Here is a 16,383-nt window from a genome sequence, read left to right as displayed (position 1 = left end):
TCATCAATCACCACCTCAAAGTCCTTCTCTGCAGGGCAGCTCTCAATCACATCATCCCCCATCCTGTACTGAAATCGGGGATTGCCCCAACCTAGATGCAGGACCTTGCACTTGGCCTTGTTGAACCTCATGAGGTTCACACCGGCCCACTTCTCCAGCTTGTCCAGGTCCCTCTGGATGACCTTCTGTCCTTCTGGTGTGACAACTGCACTTCTCAGCTTGGTGTCATCTGCAAACTTGCTGAGGGTGCACTTGATCTTGCTTTCTATATAATTGATGAAGATATTATCATCGGTCTCAGTACAGATCCCTGAGGGACACCACTTGTCATGGATCCCTATATGGACATTGAGCCATTGACAACTACTCCCTGAATGCGACCATCAAACCAATTTCTTATCCACTGAACAGTTCACCTATCAAATTCGTATCTCACCAATTTAAAATGACAGGCTGAGAGAGCTGGGGTTGTTCAGCCTGCAGAAGAGAAGGCTCCAGGGAGATCTTATCGTGATCTTCCAGTACCTGAAGGGGACCTATAGGAAAGCTGGAGAGGGACTTTTTACAAGGGCATGTAGTGATAGATTGAGGGGGAATGGCTTTAAATTGGAAGGAGGGAAGATTTAGATTAGACATTAGGAAGAAATTCTTCACGATGAGGGTAGTGAGGCACTGGCACAGGTTGCCCAGAGAAGATGCCCCATCCCGGGAGGTGTTCAAGGCCAGGTTGGTTGGGGCCTTGGGCAGCCTGGTCTGGTGGGAGTTGTCCCCGCCCATGGTAGGGGGTTTGGAACTAGATGATCTTTAAGGTCCCTTCTGACCCCAACTATTCTATGATTCTATGTTGTGATACAAGGAGCAGTTACTATTACAAGAAGTAGAATATTTTGATTTAAGCTAAAGTAGAGTTAAGTTTTGTCTAAGTAATTGTATTTTTTGACAGTCAGACAGAATGTCCCTCTGACAGCGTGCTTTCTTTAAAACGGTGGTTTTCCAGACATGGTTCATTCTTTGAAGATGATAATGTCTTGTGTGCAGTGTGATCTGTGCTGAACAAAGGTGTCTGCGGCTGTGATCACCTCTGCTTGCAGTGTTTCTCTATCTTAAAGGCAAGGTTAAGCAAACAGCTGGAGCCAGCTCCAAATTAGCAAATTTGACTGCTGTGAAGTTCGTAACAACATTAAAATTAGTCTTTGGAGGGTAATAGAATAGGCATAAGATTTCTGGGAGAATTTATCCACATGCATGTCCGTGGGGAATCCTGGGCTCATTTCTCGCATCCTGGGTTCAGTTCTGGGTCCATCCCTCCAAGAAGGACATTGAGGGGCTGGAGCACATCCGGAGAAGGGGAACGGAGCTGGGGAAGGGGCTGGAGAGCAAGGGTTATAAGAGGTGTGTCCTGAGGGACCTGGGGTTGTTTAACCTGGAGAAGAGGAGGCTGAGGGGAGACCTCATTGCTGTCTATGACTGCCTGAAAGAAGGTTGTAGTAAGGTGGGTGCTGGTCTCTTCTTCCAAGTGACTGGTGGTGGAGCGAGAGCAGATGTCCTCAGGTTGCATGGGGGCAGGTTCAGACTGGATGTCAGGAAGAACTTCTTCACTGAAGGGTTTCTCAGGCACTGGAACAACTGCCAAGGGAGGTGGGGGACTCCCCATCCCCGGAGGAGTTTAGAAGCCGAGTAGACAAGGTGCTCAGGGATCTGGTTTAGTACTGGACAGGTGCGGTTGGACTCAATGATCTCAAAGCTCTTTTCCAACCAAGCGATTTTATGATTCTATGGGGTGGACAAGCCCTGTCCCAGCTCTTGTCTGGCTGCACACGGTTGATGGAGATCCCTCCTTCGCCATGCCCAGGACTGATAAAGGATGTTCGCTTTCTAAAACCCCCAATTGAGCCTCAAGAGATTACTTCCTTGCATTTTCGGTACAGGTCGCCTTTGCGGCAGGCGGCGCAGCCAGGGGTTAACATCACCGAGCGGAGCGCACGGCACCGCCCCCGCCCCGCAGCGCCGCCCCCGCACAACGCGCACACGGACCCGGTGAGTCCGCGGCTCGGGGAAGGGGAACTGCGGAGGGATGGGGGGCACGGCGTGTCGGGGGGGGGAACGTGGGGGAGCGGCTCCCGCGGGGTTTCAGCCCGCCAGCGCAGCCGCTGCGTGGTGGAGGGGCGGGGATGGAGCCACCTGGGTTTGGAATCAGAAGGGTTTGGGTGGGAAGAGAGATCAATGGTCGTGGAATCGTAGAATGGCTGGCGTTGGAAGGGATCTTGAAGACCACCCGGTTGCAACCCCCCTGCCATGGCCAGGGATACCTCCCACCAGACCAGGCTGCGCAAACCTCCATCCAACCTGGCTTTGATCACCTCCAGGGATGGGGCATCTCTGGGCAACCTGTGCCAGTGCCTCGCCACCCGCATTATGAAGAATTTCTCTCTAATATCTAGTCTAAATCTTCCTCCTTCCAGTTTAAAGCCATTCTACTGCATGAGGATGGGATGTCATCCAGAGAGACCTGGACAGGCTGGAGAAGTGGGCCTGTGTGAACTTCATGAGGTTTAACAAGGCCAAGTGCAAGGTCCTACACCTGGGCTGGGGCAATCCCCAATTTCAGTACATGATGGGAGATGATGTGATTGAGAGCTGCCCTGCAGAGAAGGACTTTGAGGTGGTGATTGATGAGAAGCTTGACATGAGCCAGCAACATATAGTGTCCAGTACCTGAAAGGGGCTACAGGAAAGCTGGAGAGGGTCTGTTTACAAAGGCTTGTAGTGACAGCATGAGGGGCAATGGATATAAACCAGAGAGGGGTAGATTTAGACTAGACATAAGGAAAAGTTTCTTCATGATGAGAGTGGTGAGGCACTGGCAGAGGTTGCCTGAGGAAGTTGTGGATGCCCCATCCGTGGAAATGTTCAAGGCCAGGTTGGATGGGGCCTTGGGCAGCCTGATCTAGTGGGATGCGTCATGGCAGGGGGGTTGGAACTGGATGATCTTTAAGGTCCCTTCCAACCCAAACTGTTCTATGGTTCTGTGATTCCCCCTTGTCATATCACTGCCTGCCCTTGTAAAATACCTAGTGTTGGGCTTCCTAAGGCCAAATCTGGCAACGCCACATGTGTACCAACCCACGCATGGGATGCCAGTCAGGCCCCAAGGGCAGCGATCATAGAATGATAGGATCATAGAATCACAGAATGGTATGGGCTAGAAGGGACCTTAAAGATCATCCAGTTACAAACTCCCTGCGACTCCCTGCCATGGGCAGGGACACCTCCCACTAGATCAGGTTGCTCAAAGCCTCATCTAACCTGGCCTTGAACACCTCTGGGGATGGGGCATCCACAGTTTCCCTGGGAAACCTGTTCCAATGCCTCGCCACCCTCAACAGTGAAAAATTTCTTCTTAGTATCTAATCTAAATTTCCCCTCTTTCATCTTAAAACCATTACCCCTCATCCTGTCAGTGCACTCCCTGATAAAGAGCCTCTCACCAGCTTTCCTCTAATCCTTATCCAAGTACTGGAAGGTGGCTATAAGGTCTCCCCAGAGATGGTCACTAAGGCTGCTATGAGAACTACTCTCGTGGTGCCCCTCTCCTGGAACTGGAGGAGCTGTCATTGCCTGGGCAGCTGGAGGGTACATGAAGCTTGGTGCCTTGGGAAGGGATCTCGCAGCTTTGGGCTCTTTCTAGGGAGAAACAGAGGCAGAGGTACCAGGGTCTGGCCAGGGCAGCCTGTGTTTTGTTAGAGATCCCACTTGGTAAGGACTATGCATTGGGCAGTCCTCCATGAAAGCAAGGAAACACTCTTGTTCGAGGGCTTGCACATTTCCTGTGTGTGACCTGCCTTCAGCGTTGGGAAAGATTACACTTCCCAGGACAAATGGAGGACCTGTAATTTTGAGATCTTCTTATAAGGAGCACTTCTTCTAAAGGGTTCCTTCAATGAAGGAAGCAGAGCCTATATTTCACTCAGCTGTGTTTACATCACTTAGCCAGTCAAGGGATTGCAGACATCCTTGACCTTCTCCATGGGGATGAGCTTGTGCAGTGCATCCCCAGGGAGAGCTGCCTTTGGCCCCTTTTTCCTCATAGCCCTCAATGGAATAGATGACAAGAAGGTCATTGGGAAGAAGGGTGAGTAGGGGATTCTTACATTAATGAGGGTCTTTTAAAAGCCAAACCCAAACACTGGAGTATAGAGTAGGTTTGAGGTAACTCTAAACTCATTCTGAGCAGAGACACAGAAAACCGGAGCTGGTTCCTGAAGAATTTCCACTCAGCTTTTAGCAGCAAGTGCTGGCTCCAGATGGCTTCATGTGGTTTTGCTTACAGGTATATCCAGTGTTTATAAAAGAAACAGCACTTCAGCCAAAGTTCCCATAAACCAGACTCTGATTTTCCGAGAGAGAGACAAGAGGAGCTTCTTAATGTGAATATTTATCCTGTGTATTTCATAGCATCTGTTTCAGAATTAGGTGACAACCACATGCAAACACCAGTACAAAGAGAAAACTAGCCTAGCAGTTCCCTCCTAGGATAAGGCCTCCCTGCATTTGCAGAGCACCCTTGTGTATGTATGTATCTTCACAGATGTACTTCCAAAAAATATTTTTCCCTTAATGCTTTGGAACAGAAACTCCTATATTGATTAAGAAAGGCTAGCGTTCTCCCATAATGTTCACTGAATGACAAAACAAGCCCCACATCTCTGTGCAGGACAGAGAGCTAGTGGTAGTGGTACAACCTGAAGCAGGAAAACCAAGTTAGGTTTTCAGCTTGTGTTGTTCAAGAATAGCTATCTCCCAAATTAAACAATGAAAAATTTGTATGGCAGATATATTTTAAATACAGATATGTCAGAGAGGACAATAGCTTTGGATTCTGAGCAATATTGTTTCACATGTCTGGGTTTTGCCATGCACTTGGAAAAGATGGCTTCTCTGCTTGGTTCCCACACGCTGGGCCTCAGGAAGCACTGTCAACCTTGATGATGTTTTGGGCCTAGGAAGAAGGACACCTTCTCTTGTTTCTGTCTTCCCATGTGTCCTTGGTACGTTATGTCTGACTCAATACTGTGTGGAAGAGCCACAATGCTGATCCTCTTTTGCTGTTTATTCCTTTTCTCTGTGCCTTTTATCAGTGCTGGTTGCCCACTGAGACACACTTGCATTGTTCAGGGCCAACAGCACCTTCTGGGTGGCAGCCTTCAACTCTTCGTCTCCCACTGCCTTACCCATGGTCAACAACTGCTGAAGTGTCTGCAGTGAACTCTGCACATGGGTATCTTGTAGCCTCAGAATGAGATCTTGTATGTCACTTCTGGGCATCTGTTCTTGCTGCTGGGCACTGGCTGTTACCTCTGTGGCATATGAGTGAGAAGAATTTAGTTGCACATTCTTCAACTCAGGTACGGAGTTGGGAATCATAGCTACTTCGGTCTCCCCTGGGCATGCAGTCCGCTATGGAGGAGAAAATGCACCTCTGTAAGAGGCAGTGGACTTCAGGAACAGGCATCTATGCACCCCTCTGTTCTGTGGGGTTAGCACTTGTTGTACAATCCCATCTTTCCCATTCCCTACAAAGATGAGCCCAAGAAAGTAAAGGAACCTTCTTCTTCTTTCCTTGTCAAATCTCTTTATAAGTCTCTTCTTGTGACTCACAGTTGTTTTTACTTTCTCTCCTAGCCTGCATGAATTGCCCTTTTTTTTCCTTCAGTAACCTAGATTGCCTCAACTTGGTTGGGAATGAGAGCTAGAGATGAGGACAGAGGTAGTCCTCAAAGGTTCAGTTTCTTCAAGAATACCTTCCGTGAAGTCTCCTTTTGGGCACGTGGCTGCAGGTGACACCTATGTAAGCTACTCAGCTTAGTGTAAGCACCCTTGGAAGGTGGGCTGCGCTCTTCTGTCTTCACTGTCTTTTAGCCTCCTGTTGTCCCACTTCCTCATTTCCATGGCTTTCCCTTTTGCCTATTCATTGTCCACAGCACACCACAGTCTTCAGGGAATAGCTAAATAACTCACCTTAATGAAATACTTTTTCCTAAGACAGCGATAAAAAGAAAAGGTGCAGAAGTCAGGGAAAAAAGGAGTTCCTGGCAGTTCAGAGCATATGGGCCCTAGAAAGAGGCAAATAAAAACAGAGACTCAGTGATAAACTGTAGTGCTGGGGTCCCACTAGCCCTCAACAGTAATCTCACTGTTCAGTGACATCCCTTCATGAACCACCCCTCCTATCTTCCTCCCCACCCCATGACATTTCAGGGCCCCCCTGAACCTTCATGAGAAACTCCTCCACTTCTTGATCATCTCCATGACCCAAGGCATGAGAGGAGGTTGGCTTTAGGGACACATGTGGATGCGATTGAGTGTAAGAGAGGATGCTCATGAGCAGGTGTCTTCTCCTCACTGCAGGTTTGCTACCAAACCCTCTCCCCCACCAGCTCCCAAGTCTACATCCCCTCCCAGTTATCAGGTCCATTGCTGGCTGTGCAGGACACCATCCATTTGGGCATCACAGTTGGCTTTACCTTCAGGGATAACTCCATGGTTTTCGTACTTGTCCAGTCTCTGGATCAGGGGGTTCTTGCAGCCAAACAGCATGCGAAGGAGGCAGGATTTGCTGGCAAGGTGGGCAGCCCGGAACAACCTGAAGAACTGCTGGTACTCCTCGTTGGAAAGTGGCATTCCCAGCTGCTGCACCTTCCTGCCCTGAGGGCTGGCTGTGCAGCCCCAGCCCAAGAATAAAGGTGAAAAATAGACTGCAGGGAGTCAGAAGGAAGAGGAAATGTTAACCATGGTGCACTCAGAATAGCTGGAGGACTAAACCCAGATCTCTGCTGCCTTTTCTGGATGCAGGGTCTGGCACACTGGAAATGCAGTAACATGCTTAAGATGTGAGTCTATACCTGGGGAAAACCTGATCTGGCCATGTTGAAAGGAGTGTAGTATTTTGGGGACAGATCATGACAGAGGGACCATGATCAAAGCTCTGGAGATTCAAATCTTGGACTGGGAGAAATGTGTTGGAGGTCATGACTGAAACTGGGAATACAACTCTGCTGTTGGGGCTGGAGCAAGGATAAGGTTTCCTTTCAAAATGTATAGCCTCTGCAAATTCTCTTCCTCTGGGTAAGTGGGTCCAGACTCCTTGAGATAATGGAGTGTGTCCCAGTGGACGTGTGTATGCCCTTACATGTCCAAGCATTCACTGAAACCATATGCAAAACTTCAAGCTGGTTCTTTGTTGTAAAGAACTTGAAGAAAGCTTGTGAAGTCAAACATTTAGTGGTTGGATGTGCCCAAATAAAAGCTTAATGTGAAATCTTAATTTTGTCTATTCTTGCATATGCTTTTTATATGTTCTTTAAGTGCACAGCAACCTACTCTTCTTTCTTTAATACTTGCAACTCCTTCAGTGTAGAGACCGGACCTGCTCTTGCAAGGAATCAGTTGCTGGGGTTAGTCACTTAGTGTATGCAGGACATCTACCTCATTTCCCACAGGTTGGAAGGTATATGGAAGAATGAGCCAGGAAGATGCTGGAAATACAAGGGTAGTTTTGTGTAAACTCTTCCAAGAGGTAGGTTTTATGTGTGGCTGTGTCACAGAGGTTCTGGTGTGATCGTAGAATCATAAAATGGTTTGTGTTGGAAGGGACCTTAAAGATCATCTAATTCCAATCCCCCTGTGATAAGCAGGGACACCTCCCACTAGATCAGGCTGCCCAAGGCCTCATCCAGCCTGGCCTTGATGCTAGGCAAGTAATAGGTTTCTTAGCATGTTATTAATGGCCTTTTCCTTACCTTGTAGGTTGCTGTTTATAGGAAGGCTGAGCTGTCTTGCAGTTTTGGGGTCTGCATGTGGTGCATTTTGAATGGCAAATAAGTGCTACATTGGCATATGTACTCTGAGAAGAGAGGGCTGAGATATCTCAAAATTAGATTCTAAAAGTAGTGAACGTTTTTGACTTCAGTACATCTCTGCTCTCATTTTGCCATTTGCAAAATCATTATAAGCCTACTAATAGCTTTGAAGCACTAAAACACAAAGTATGTAAAAAGTCCATGATGAAAGGAATCATTCTGTCTATACCAGAGTATACAGATGAGATCAGGAAATAAATCCAAGTCAATAAGATTGACATAACATACTGAATAGCTGGTCTTTAGAAAGGCAGTGTCCGTCCAGGGACTAAAACCACCAAAAAACGTGTGAAAAGAGTGAAACCAGGTAACTAACAAGCTGGGTTACTACATCCTGGCACAGGGGGAACAAAACAAGGTTGCAAAATGACTGTGATTCAGGCATGCTCCAAGTTTGACTATCTAAACTCTGTAATAGTCTCCTAACTTATGATGTCTCTTTTTCTTTTGGTAAAAACAAACTTAAAAACTTCCTCATGGCCACTATCTTACTAACACCTCTGTAGATGAAGCAGGACCAAACAGAAGCGTGAAACTTCCCACCCCCCGAGAGGACAGCAGGGGTTATCAAGCACCTGGTGAGGCAGTATGAGATGAGAGAAGCACACTTTGCCAGGTGATGGTGTGGAGGTTTGCAGAAAGCAGGGGAATGAGGAGGCTGGGGAATACAGGACCCCTCCAAAGTCTCCTGCTAGGATGTGATCGGAACAGCCTGGCCTTCCTATCCATTTCTTCCAGCTATATCCCTTTCTAGTTGTTCTTTATCCAAGCTCCTCTCTCAGGCCTCTTCTGCCTCCTCTGTTGCTTCACCTGACCATCCCTTCCCTTCTGGCCTTTCAGGTCAAGTCCAGATGTCTGCCTTTGGTTTATAGGCCCAGCTGTCCCTGTCACTGCATCTCCAGGCTCCACTTTAGCCTCTGCCCACTACATCCAGCTCCAAGTCCACCTCCCTGGCTCCTAGCTCCACTCCAAGTCATCCTCCCTGGCTCCTTGATTACTCTCTGGCCTTCCTTGATGAATAAAATACTGCCTCTAGTGGGTGAAGACTTGCAAAATTTTAAGCACCTGATATATTTGCACTGGAGGCATTCAAGGGTACTCATATCTCTTCCTCTTAACCCCAGTTTGCCAAAGCTGAGGAGCAATGGGGAGAGGTAAAGAGCAGATGGGTCAGCCATCCTTCCTCACAACCTGGCTTGAAGAGGAAACATTTCCTACTTACCAGACAAAACTAGAGAAGCCCACATGGCCGATTTCACACCTGTAACAGCCTGGGGCCCCCTGCACTGCTGGAGGTGTCACCTGCTGCTGTGCCTGCCTGCGTCTTCTTCCTGCCCCACCAAGTTCTCTAAGGAGAGCTGGGGGAGGCGGCATGGCTGATGGTGTCATAGACGCCTCTCATCCCACTGTTCCTTCCTCTGCTGCACCTGCATTCTCCTGTCCACGCCTCTCCCCGCCTCCCCTTTGTCCCCACCACTGCTACCCAGTGCTGGGGTTTGTGTCAGGAAAGGCAGGGTTGGCCACCTGTGTGACGTTGAGTTTGTACACAGCCCACCCCCTGCGGCAGGAGCTTGGTGCGTGCCACAGTGCGGGTGCTCACCATGCTCTGGGTCACCTCTCTTGTTCCTTATTTGGTCTCTTAAAGACCTCATCAGCCAGGGTGCTGCTTGGGGACCTGGCTTTGTCCACACATGGCTGCCCTGGAGACCAGCACCTTGTCCCTGCCTGGTGTACAGTGGCGTTCGAGGCTTCTTGTCTTGTTTAAGGATAGATCTTCACTACCCATTGCACAACATGCTTTGCTGCTTCTTCCCACAGCCTGCCTGGCTCTTTGCAAAATCAGCTTTCTCCTGCATCCATTTTATGCCTTCTGTAGGTGCTCACACGCCATTTTAGGGTGCATGTTGACCATGTGCTACTGGCAGCTCTTGAGTGGCAGCAGGAAGAGACTGAACTGGAGGGATATTTCTCTCCTCCTAAACTCAGAGGGATGGTTCAGCAGGATCAGGCTTACCTGCAGAGTGGCACTGCCTTGGAGATCGATGGGGGATGATGTATGGGGAGGGTGACTTCAGCTTCCCTGCCTCTTAGCTGGGATCAGAGCTTGCAGCTGCCGCTGGGAGTTCTGCAAACACCTCTCCCCAGGGGTGATGCCCACTAAATTCAGTGTGGAGGAGGGAGCAGGCAGCAGGAAGGACCAGGCTGAGGCAGAGCCAACAAAATGTCAGCTCTCCATTTTATCAGGGGCCTTCTTTTATCACGGTGACATTATGCAGGTGAGGAAATCTTCCCTCTGCCCTCAGGAGGAACTGGCAACCAACATCTATCAAAATACCCTCTTCTGCTACACCACTGAGCAGACAGTTCAGTTTGTTTCTCATTTTGGAAGGAAAAGATGCTGATTTACATTTATTTTTCTTATGAACAGCCAGTCCTGAGTAATTTTACACTTGTTCCTGGTGGCATGGTGGGAATCCACATGACCAAAATGGTGCAGCGCCATTGCAGAGCTGGAATTCATATATGCAGTTTTTAAACATTTTCCTTCTGTAACTTGTGCATTTCTAGGACATCACTGAGCCCTCAGCATATTAAAATGCCTCCATACAAATACCACTGCACAAATGTATTGCTAAAGCTAAATGAGAGACTTAATTTTCTATTCCACAAACCCCACTCCTGTGCAGTGTACTTCTGCTCTGAAAAGAGATCCTTGAGAAGTGGGATTGCATGTTGGCTGTCAAAATTGGCCAGACTAAATCATCACAGTGTTCATGCATGAACAGGTGTGTGTGATTTTTCTTCTGCTCACTGCCAGCACTGTAAATTCAGTGTGGAATGAGGCAGCCAATTTCCCATTTTTCTGGAGCACAGGACAGGAAATTCTGCCTTCTGACTGCTCCTCTTAATAATGTCTGAGCAGATGAAAATCTCTACTCTTGCCCAGAGCTGTGCGTGCCTGGCTGAGCCACTGAGAGCAACCATGTAAAATACTCCTCTGGTCAAGGCAGTAAACAGGACTCCAAACAGATGCAGAAAGCAGCCCTATTGTGAAGGGAGCATTTCCTCTGCCTGCACAACAGAACTGCATTAACTACATTAGGTTCTTATTTAGTTCACTAGGAAGAAAGGTGATGGAGAGAAAATAGTTTGAGAGATCAACATATTCACATACAAAACTCAGTAGGAGGCATTTTTGGTCTGGAAGTGCGGCAGGAGGATCATCCAGACAGATACTTGTGAGAAGGCAGCAAGCTGGCAGGCAGCTCTGTGCAGCATGTGTAGTTGACCCTGTCTTTGTTACATGAGCTGGCTGTGGTTATTGGACCTAAACGGTGGTGTCACGGCATGCGTGGCAAAGCAGGCAGTGACCCTGACTCATGTTTCTGGGTGTCATTTTGCCCTGGTTGCTTTTGTCTCCTAAATACTTACTCTCCTGTAATCTCACTCTACAGCACCACTATGACAGGTATTTATTACATCTGTTTTCTTTCCTCTGATCAGGAACTGCAGTCCCTGACTTGGCTCTAACTTCCTGGATGGAGTGAAGAGAAACAACTTTGTGCTCAGAAGCAGCTAAACACCAAGACAGAGAGATTGCTCACAAGGTGAGAAATTGGATAGAACATGTCTGAGAAGGGAAGAAAAAAGCTGAATGCTAAGATTTGGCATGTACTGTTCTGCACGCTCTGCACTCCTCCTGCCTCTTCTGCTCCCATCTTCTATAGATTCGGCTTTCAGGAAGATTCATAGGCAGGGTATGATAAAAATGAAACACACTCCTGGGGAATCTAATACCCTTTCAAAAAGAGCCTATCCAAAATGAAATAAAATCCTATGAATTTTTCAGCAAAGACTATACTCAGAGTGTTAGAAGGCACAACTAAGCAATGTGTGGTTTTTTCTTCCTTTCACGCTGACAGTATTTGTTATGTTTTATTGGTCATTTTGCTGCATTGGGGTGCATGCCTTCAGCCAGTGCTATACCTTTATTTGTACTAAAAATGTTTCTCAACCCTGAGTGTTGTAAAAAAACCCCTTTGGAAATCAGTATAACCAGTGTGGTGTAAGAGGATGATGTTAACTTCAAAAGCAGTGCCATCCAGCTAATCAGCTTACCTCACGTGCCAGGATCCATTTCCAAGGTGTGTTCTCCATATGACTGAAAGTAATGAAAAAGCAGGAGCCTCTAAATGTCTCAGTCTAAATGTTAACTTCTGTGCTTGATTAATAAAACAGTTTATCATTCCACTCACTTGCCTATCTGTTCTGTAGACAAAATCTAGATACAATTTCCTGCAGTATACACAGAGTTTTCTTTTTAAGGAAAAGGGCTATGGCTGGAAACAAGAAAGAAAATAGTCTGCTTGGCAGGGTGGGTGTTCCTGTGATGTTGGCTGCTTCCTTCCTTGATTAAGCATGGGAATGCTTATAGAAGAGGAGTGATTCATAGGCAGTGGGAGGAGAAGTAGTTATGATGCAGAGAGAGCAGTGATGATGTTTCACCAACCTCACTAGAGATGGGAGCTTTGAGGACAAGCAAGTGACAGGTTTTGTCCTTTAGGGCTTTGACTTCATGACAGAGGACCCTCTCTGTAATTTGTGCCACAGTGGCTGCTTATCCTCGAGTCATACTCCTTTCCTTTACTCCTCAGTTTCTGTACCCTTACTGCCCAGAGAAGATGACGAGGGGCTGGCTCCTGCACTGTTGTCAAATGCTGGCTGACAGGCAGCAGGTCTCTGCAGTTGCCCTGTTTGGGCTTCTCCCTCAGAGAAGCAGGGTTGGGTTATTCATTGCTAGTTCCTCTGTTCACTCCAGCAGGTGGCAGGACCATGAGCGACAATCAGAGAGGCAAGCTTCATCAGCAAAGTCCTTCAAGAGCTGAACTGCATCTGTTCCCCTCCAGAAAGCTCACAGGGAATACCCTCCAGGATGCCAATCAAAGGCGTGACCACAAGCAGAAGCTGGAGACAGAAAGTGAGGTGGAGACACCTTTTGGAGAGAAAGGGGGAATGGTACCTCCCTGTGGGATGGAAGCCTGGGACCGTGAGGACAGTGGTAGAGCCCACATCAGTAATGTTATCCTTGCAGGGGAAAAGCCAGAACTACCCGTGTGTGGGAACAGTGCCATTTGGATTCAGCAGGTGGTTGAGAAAACCTACGAGTGTCCTGAGTGTGGGAAGAGCTTCAGCCGGAGCTCATACCTGAGCCAGCACCAGAGGATCCACCTGGCAGAGAAACCCTTCATCTGCTCCGAATGTGGGAAGAGCTTCACCCGCAACTCGGACCTGATCAAACACCAGCGGATCCACACTGGCGAGAAACCCTATCAGTGCAATGAGTGTGAAAAGACCTTCAGCCAGAGGTCCAATGTGATCAGGCACCAGCGGACCCACACGGGAGAAAGGCACTACCAGTGCAATGAATGTGGGAAGAGCTTCAGCCAGAATTCGCATCTCATTGTCCACCAGCGAAGTCACAAGGGTGAGAAACCCTTTAACTGCCCCCGGTGTGAGAAAAGCTTCAGTGACCGCTCCTCTTTGATCATACACCGCAGAGTCCACACTGGAGAGAAGCCCCACAAGTGCAAGGAGTGCGGGAAGCATTTCCGGGACAGCTCAGCCATCATTCGGCATCAGAGGATCCACACAGGAGAGAAACCATATGAATGCACTGAGTGTGGGAAAACCTTCCGGCAGAGCTCCTCGCTGGTGACCCACATGCGAACACACACGGGGGAGAAGCCCTACAAGTGCCCTGTGTGCGGGAAGAGCTTCAGCCAGAGCTCGGCACTCACCACTCATCGGCGGATCCATGGGGGGAAGGCCTTGCCGATGTACCACAGCAGCCTCCTGCCCAATCCCTACCAGTGTGCCAAGTGTGGCCGGAGGTGCAGCAACCACTCCGCTCTGGCCAAGCACCAGACCACGCATGCCGAGGAGCGGCCCTACATCTGTGTGGAGTGCGGGGACAGCTTCTGCCGGAGCTCAGCTCTCAACGTGCATCTGAGGATCCACAGTGGGGAGAGACCCTACAAGTGCGAGGAGTGTGGAAAAATGTTCAGGCACAGCTCAGCCCTCGGTGCCCACCTGAGGATCCATGCAGGAGCCAAGCCCTACCAGTGTGGTGAGTGTGGGAAAAGCTTCCGGAAAAGCTCAGCGCTTAAAGTGCATATGAAAATCCATGTGGCCAAGAAACCTTATAAGTGTACGGTGGGTAGGAGAATGCTCACTTCTGCCATAGGGCTGGAGCAGATGTTCGGAGCAGGAATCAATAGCAGTGTTTGAGAGTGCCTGAAAAAGGTGAGTGATGAGAACCACAGTGGGAAGAGACTGATTGGAGAAATAGTAACTCTGGTGTCAGGGCAAGATGCTTAACCCCAATGGCACAAAACCCACTAGGAGATCTGGAAACAAGGAGTTAATCCTGAGAGCCAAGCACTGGTTGTTTAGTAAGAGTGCTGAGAGCCTGAGGAAGGGGCACCAGCTTCTAGGAGAGTTGTGGACTGTGAATATACAGTAGAGTAAGAACTGGGAGAATCAGGCCTGTAAAATAACTTCTCAACTAAAAGTGAAGACTGAAACAAAAAGTTCCAGGTTGGTTCTGCCTCAAAACTTTGGCTTGTTAGACACTGCAGTAGTCTTAGGAACTCTCTTATTATTAACTGCCATTATTTTTCATGAGTGCAGTACGTTTACCCAGTGTTTGACAAGGTGATTCCAAATCTTTTGAGCCTGAGGTTCTAGAGCTGAACTCCAATCTATTTGTCTTTTCTTTCTCTTTCCCAAATGTTACATGGGACAAAGAATTCCTACCTCATCATGCAAAGCCTGGCTGACATAACACCTGAGGAACGTAAAACTGACATGGCTGTTCCCAGAAAACATGGATGCACAAGCATTTCCAGTTGGAACACGGCCCATTACAAGTTTGAGGGAGCTTCTCCTAAATTTGCCCTCTCTAGTATGATACACCTGCCAACTTGGGACAGCAACAAACATGGGCAAAAATGTGGCCTTACCTTATTTAACCAAAAAAATATCCCCCCACCCCAAGATGCCGTAGTCTGAGCCTGTACATGATGAATTCCTGCAGGCGGTCCAGAGGCTGTTTGCAGTTTTGTAGTCCTTTCTATAACGGATGTTCTTTAGCCCACTGTTATTTGTGAAGTATTAACATATGAAGCTCAGTGTTAACAGTTAGCATTACTGTATTTGCATTTATTACTATGCTAATGACTGTATTTTACATAAGCCTCCTCTATACTGTTGCTATGTTTATTACTAGCTATGTGTTTCCATCTTAAATAAACCTTTTTTTTCTCTGTATAATTCAGTTTTCTGTTCTTGCGTATGAAGAAAGGGCCATTGTAAATGGAGGGTGCCTGTCTGTGTGTCACCCCTGCTCTGAGGAGCCAGTCTGTCTGTCTGTCTGTGTTTGTGTGTGACTGTGTGCGTCACCCCTGTTCCAAGGAGCTGGTCCATATGTCTGTCTTTATGTTGTGTCTGTGTGTCTGTAGCCTGTGCTCTGAGGAACTGGTCTGTCTGTCTGTGTGTGTTACACCAGCTCTGAGGAGACAGTCTGTGTCTCTATGTGTGTGTGTGACTGTGTGCATCACTCCTGCTCCAGGGAGCCGGTCTGGCTGTCAGTCTGTGTTGTTTCTGTGTCTGTGTCACGCTTACTCTGAGGAACTGGTCTGTCTGTCTGTCTGTCTGTGTCATCCCCACTCTGAGGAGACTGTCTGTGTGTGTGTGTGACCCCTACTCTAAGAAGCCAGTCTGTCTGTGTCATCCCTGCTCCAAGGAACCAGTCTGTCTGTCTGTCTGTGTGTCTACATTGTGTGACTCTGTGTGCCACCCTTGCTCCAAGGAGCCGGTCTGTCTGTCTGTGTGTGTCTGTGTCCCCTGCTCTGAGGAACTTCTCTGTGTCTGTGTGTGTCACCCCTGCTGCAAGGAGCCGGTCTGTGTCACCTCAGCTCTGAGGAGCCAGTCTGTCTGTCTGTCTGTGTCTGTGTGTCAACCCTGCTCCAAGGAGTCAGTCTGTCTGTGTCTGTGTCCCCTGCTCTGAGGAGCCAGTCTGTCTGTCTGTCTGTCTGTGTGTCACCCCAGCTCTGAGGAGCCAGTCTGTCTGTCTGTGTCTCTTTGTGTGTGTCACCCCTGCTGCAAGGAGCCAGTCTGTCTGTCTGTTTCTCTGTGTGTCACCCCAGCTCTGAGGAGTCTGTCTGTCTGTCTGTCTGTCACCCCAGCTCTGAGGAGCCAGTCTGTCTGTGTGTGTGTGTGTGTGTGTGTGTAAACCCTGCTCCAAGGAGCCAGTCTGTCTGTCTGTGTCTCTATGTGTGTGTCACCCCTGCGTGTGTGTGTGTGTGTGTGTCTGTCTGTCTGTCTGTCTGTGTGTGTGACACTGTATATCACCCCAGCTCCAAGCAGCCTGTCTGTCTGTCTGTCTGTGTGTCCCTCCCCCTCA

General features: G+C 48.4%; 1 protein-coding gene across 3 annotated transcripts in view; it reads left to right on the top strand.

Annotated features, from left to right (window-relative positions):
• The window catches only part of LOC104056374 (zinc finger protein 501), a 37,728-nt gene extending 22,558 nt beyond the window's left edge, over positions 1-15,170 (top strand). The window contains exons 1-3 of one of the 3 annotated variants that reach the window (XM_054068419.1): positions 1,969-2,037; positions 11,424-11,527; positions 12,742-15,170. In XM_054068419.1, the coding sequence (XP_053924394.1) occupies positions 12,753-14,207 (1,455 nt within the window). In that variant the 5' untranslated portion in view covers positions 1,969-2,037; positions 11,424-11,527; positions 12,742-12,752 and the 3' untranslated portion in view covers positions 14,208-15,170. Of the gene's footprint in view, positions 1-1,968; positions 2,038-11,423; positions 11,528-12,738 lie in introns of those variants that run through there. The other 2 variants (XM_054068404.1, XM_054068410.1) reach the window with 2 other exon arrangements.
• The last annotated feature ends 1,213 nt before the right edge of the window (positions 15,171-16,383 follow it).

Source organism: Cuculus canorus, chromosome 1 (genome assembly GCF_017976375.1).
Source record: "Cuculus canorus isolate bCucCan1 chromosome 1, bCucCan1.pri, whole genome shotgun sequence".
NCBI lineage: Eukaryota > Metazoa > Chordata > Aves > Cuculiformes > Cuculidae > Cuculus > Cuculus canorus.
The sequence above is the reverse complement of the archived record's forward strand: the minus strand, read 5'-3'. Positions and strand labels throughout refer to the sequence as shown.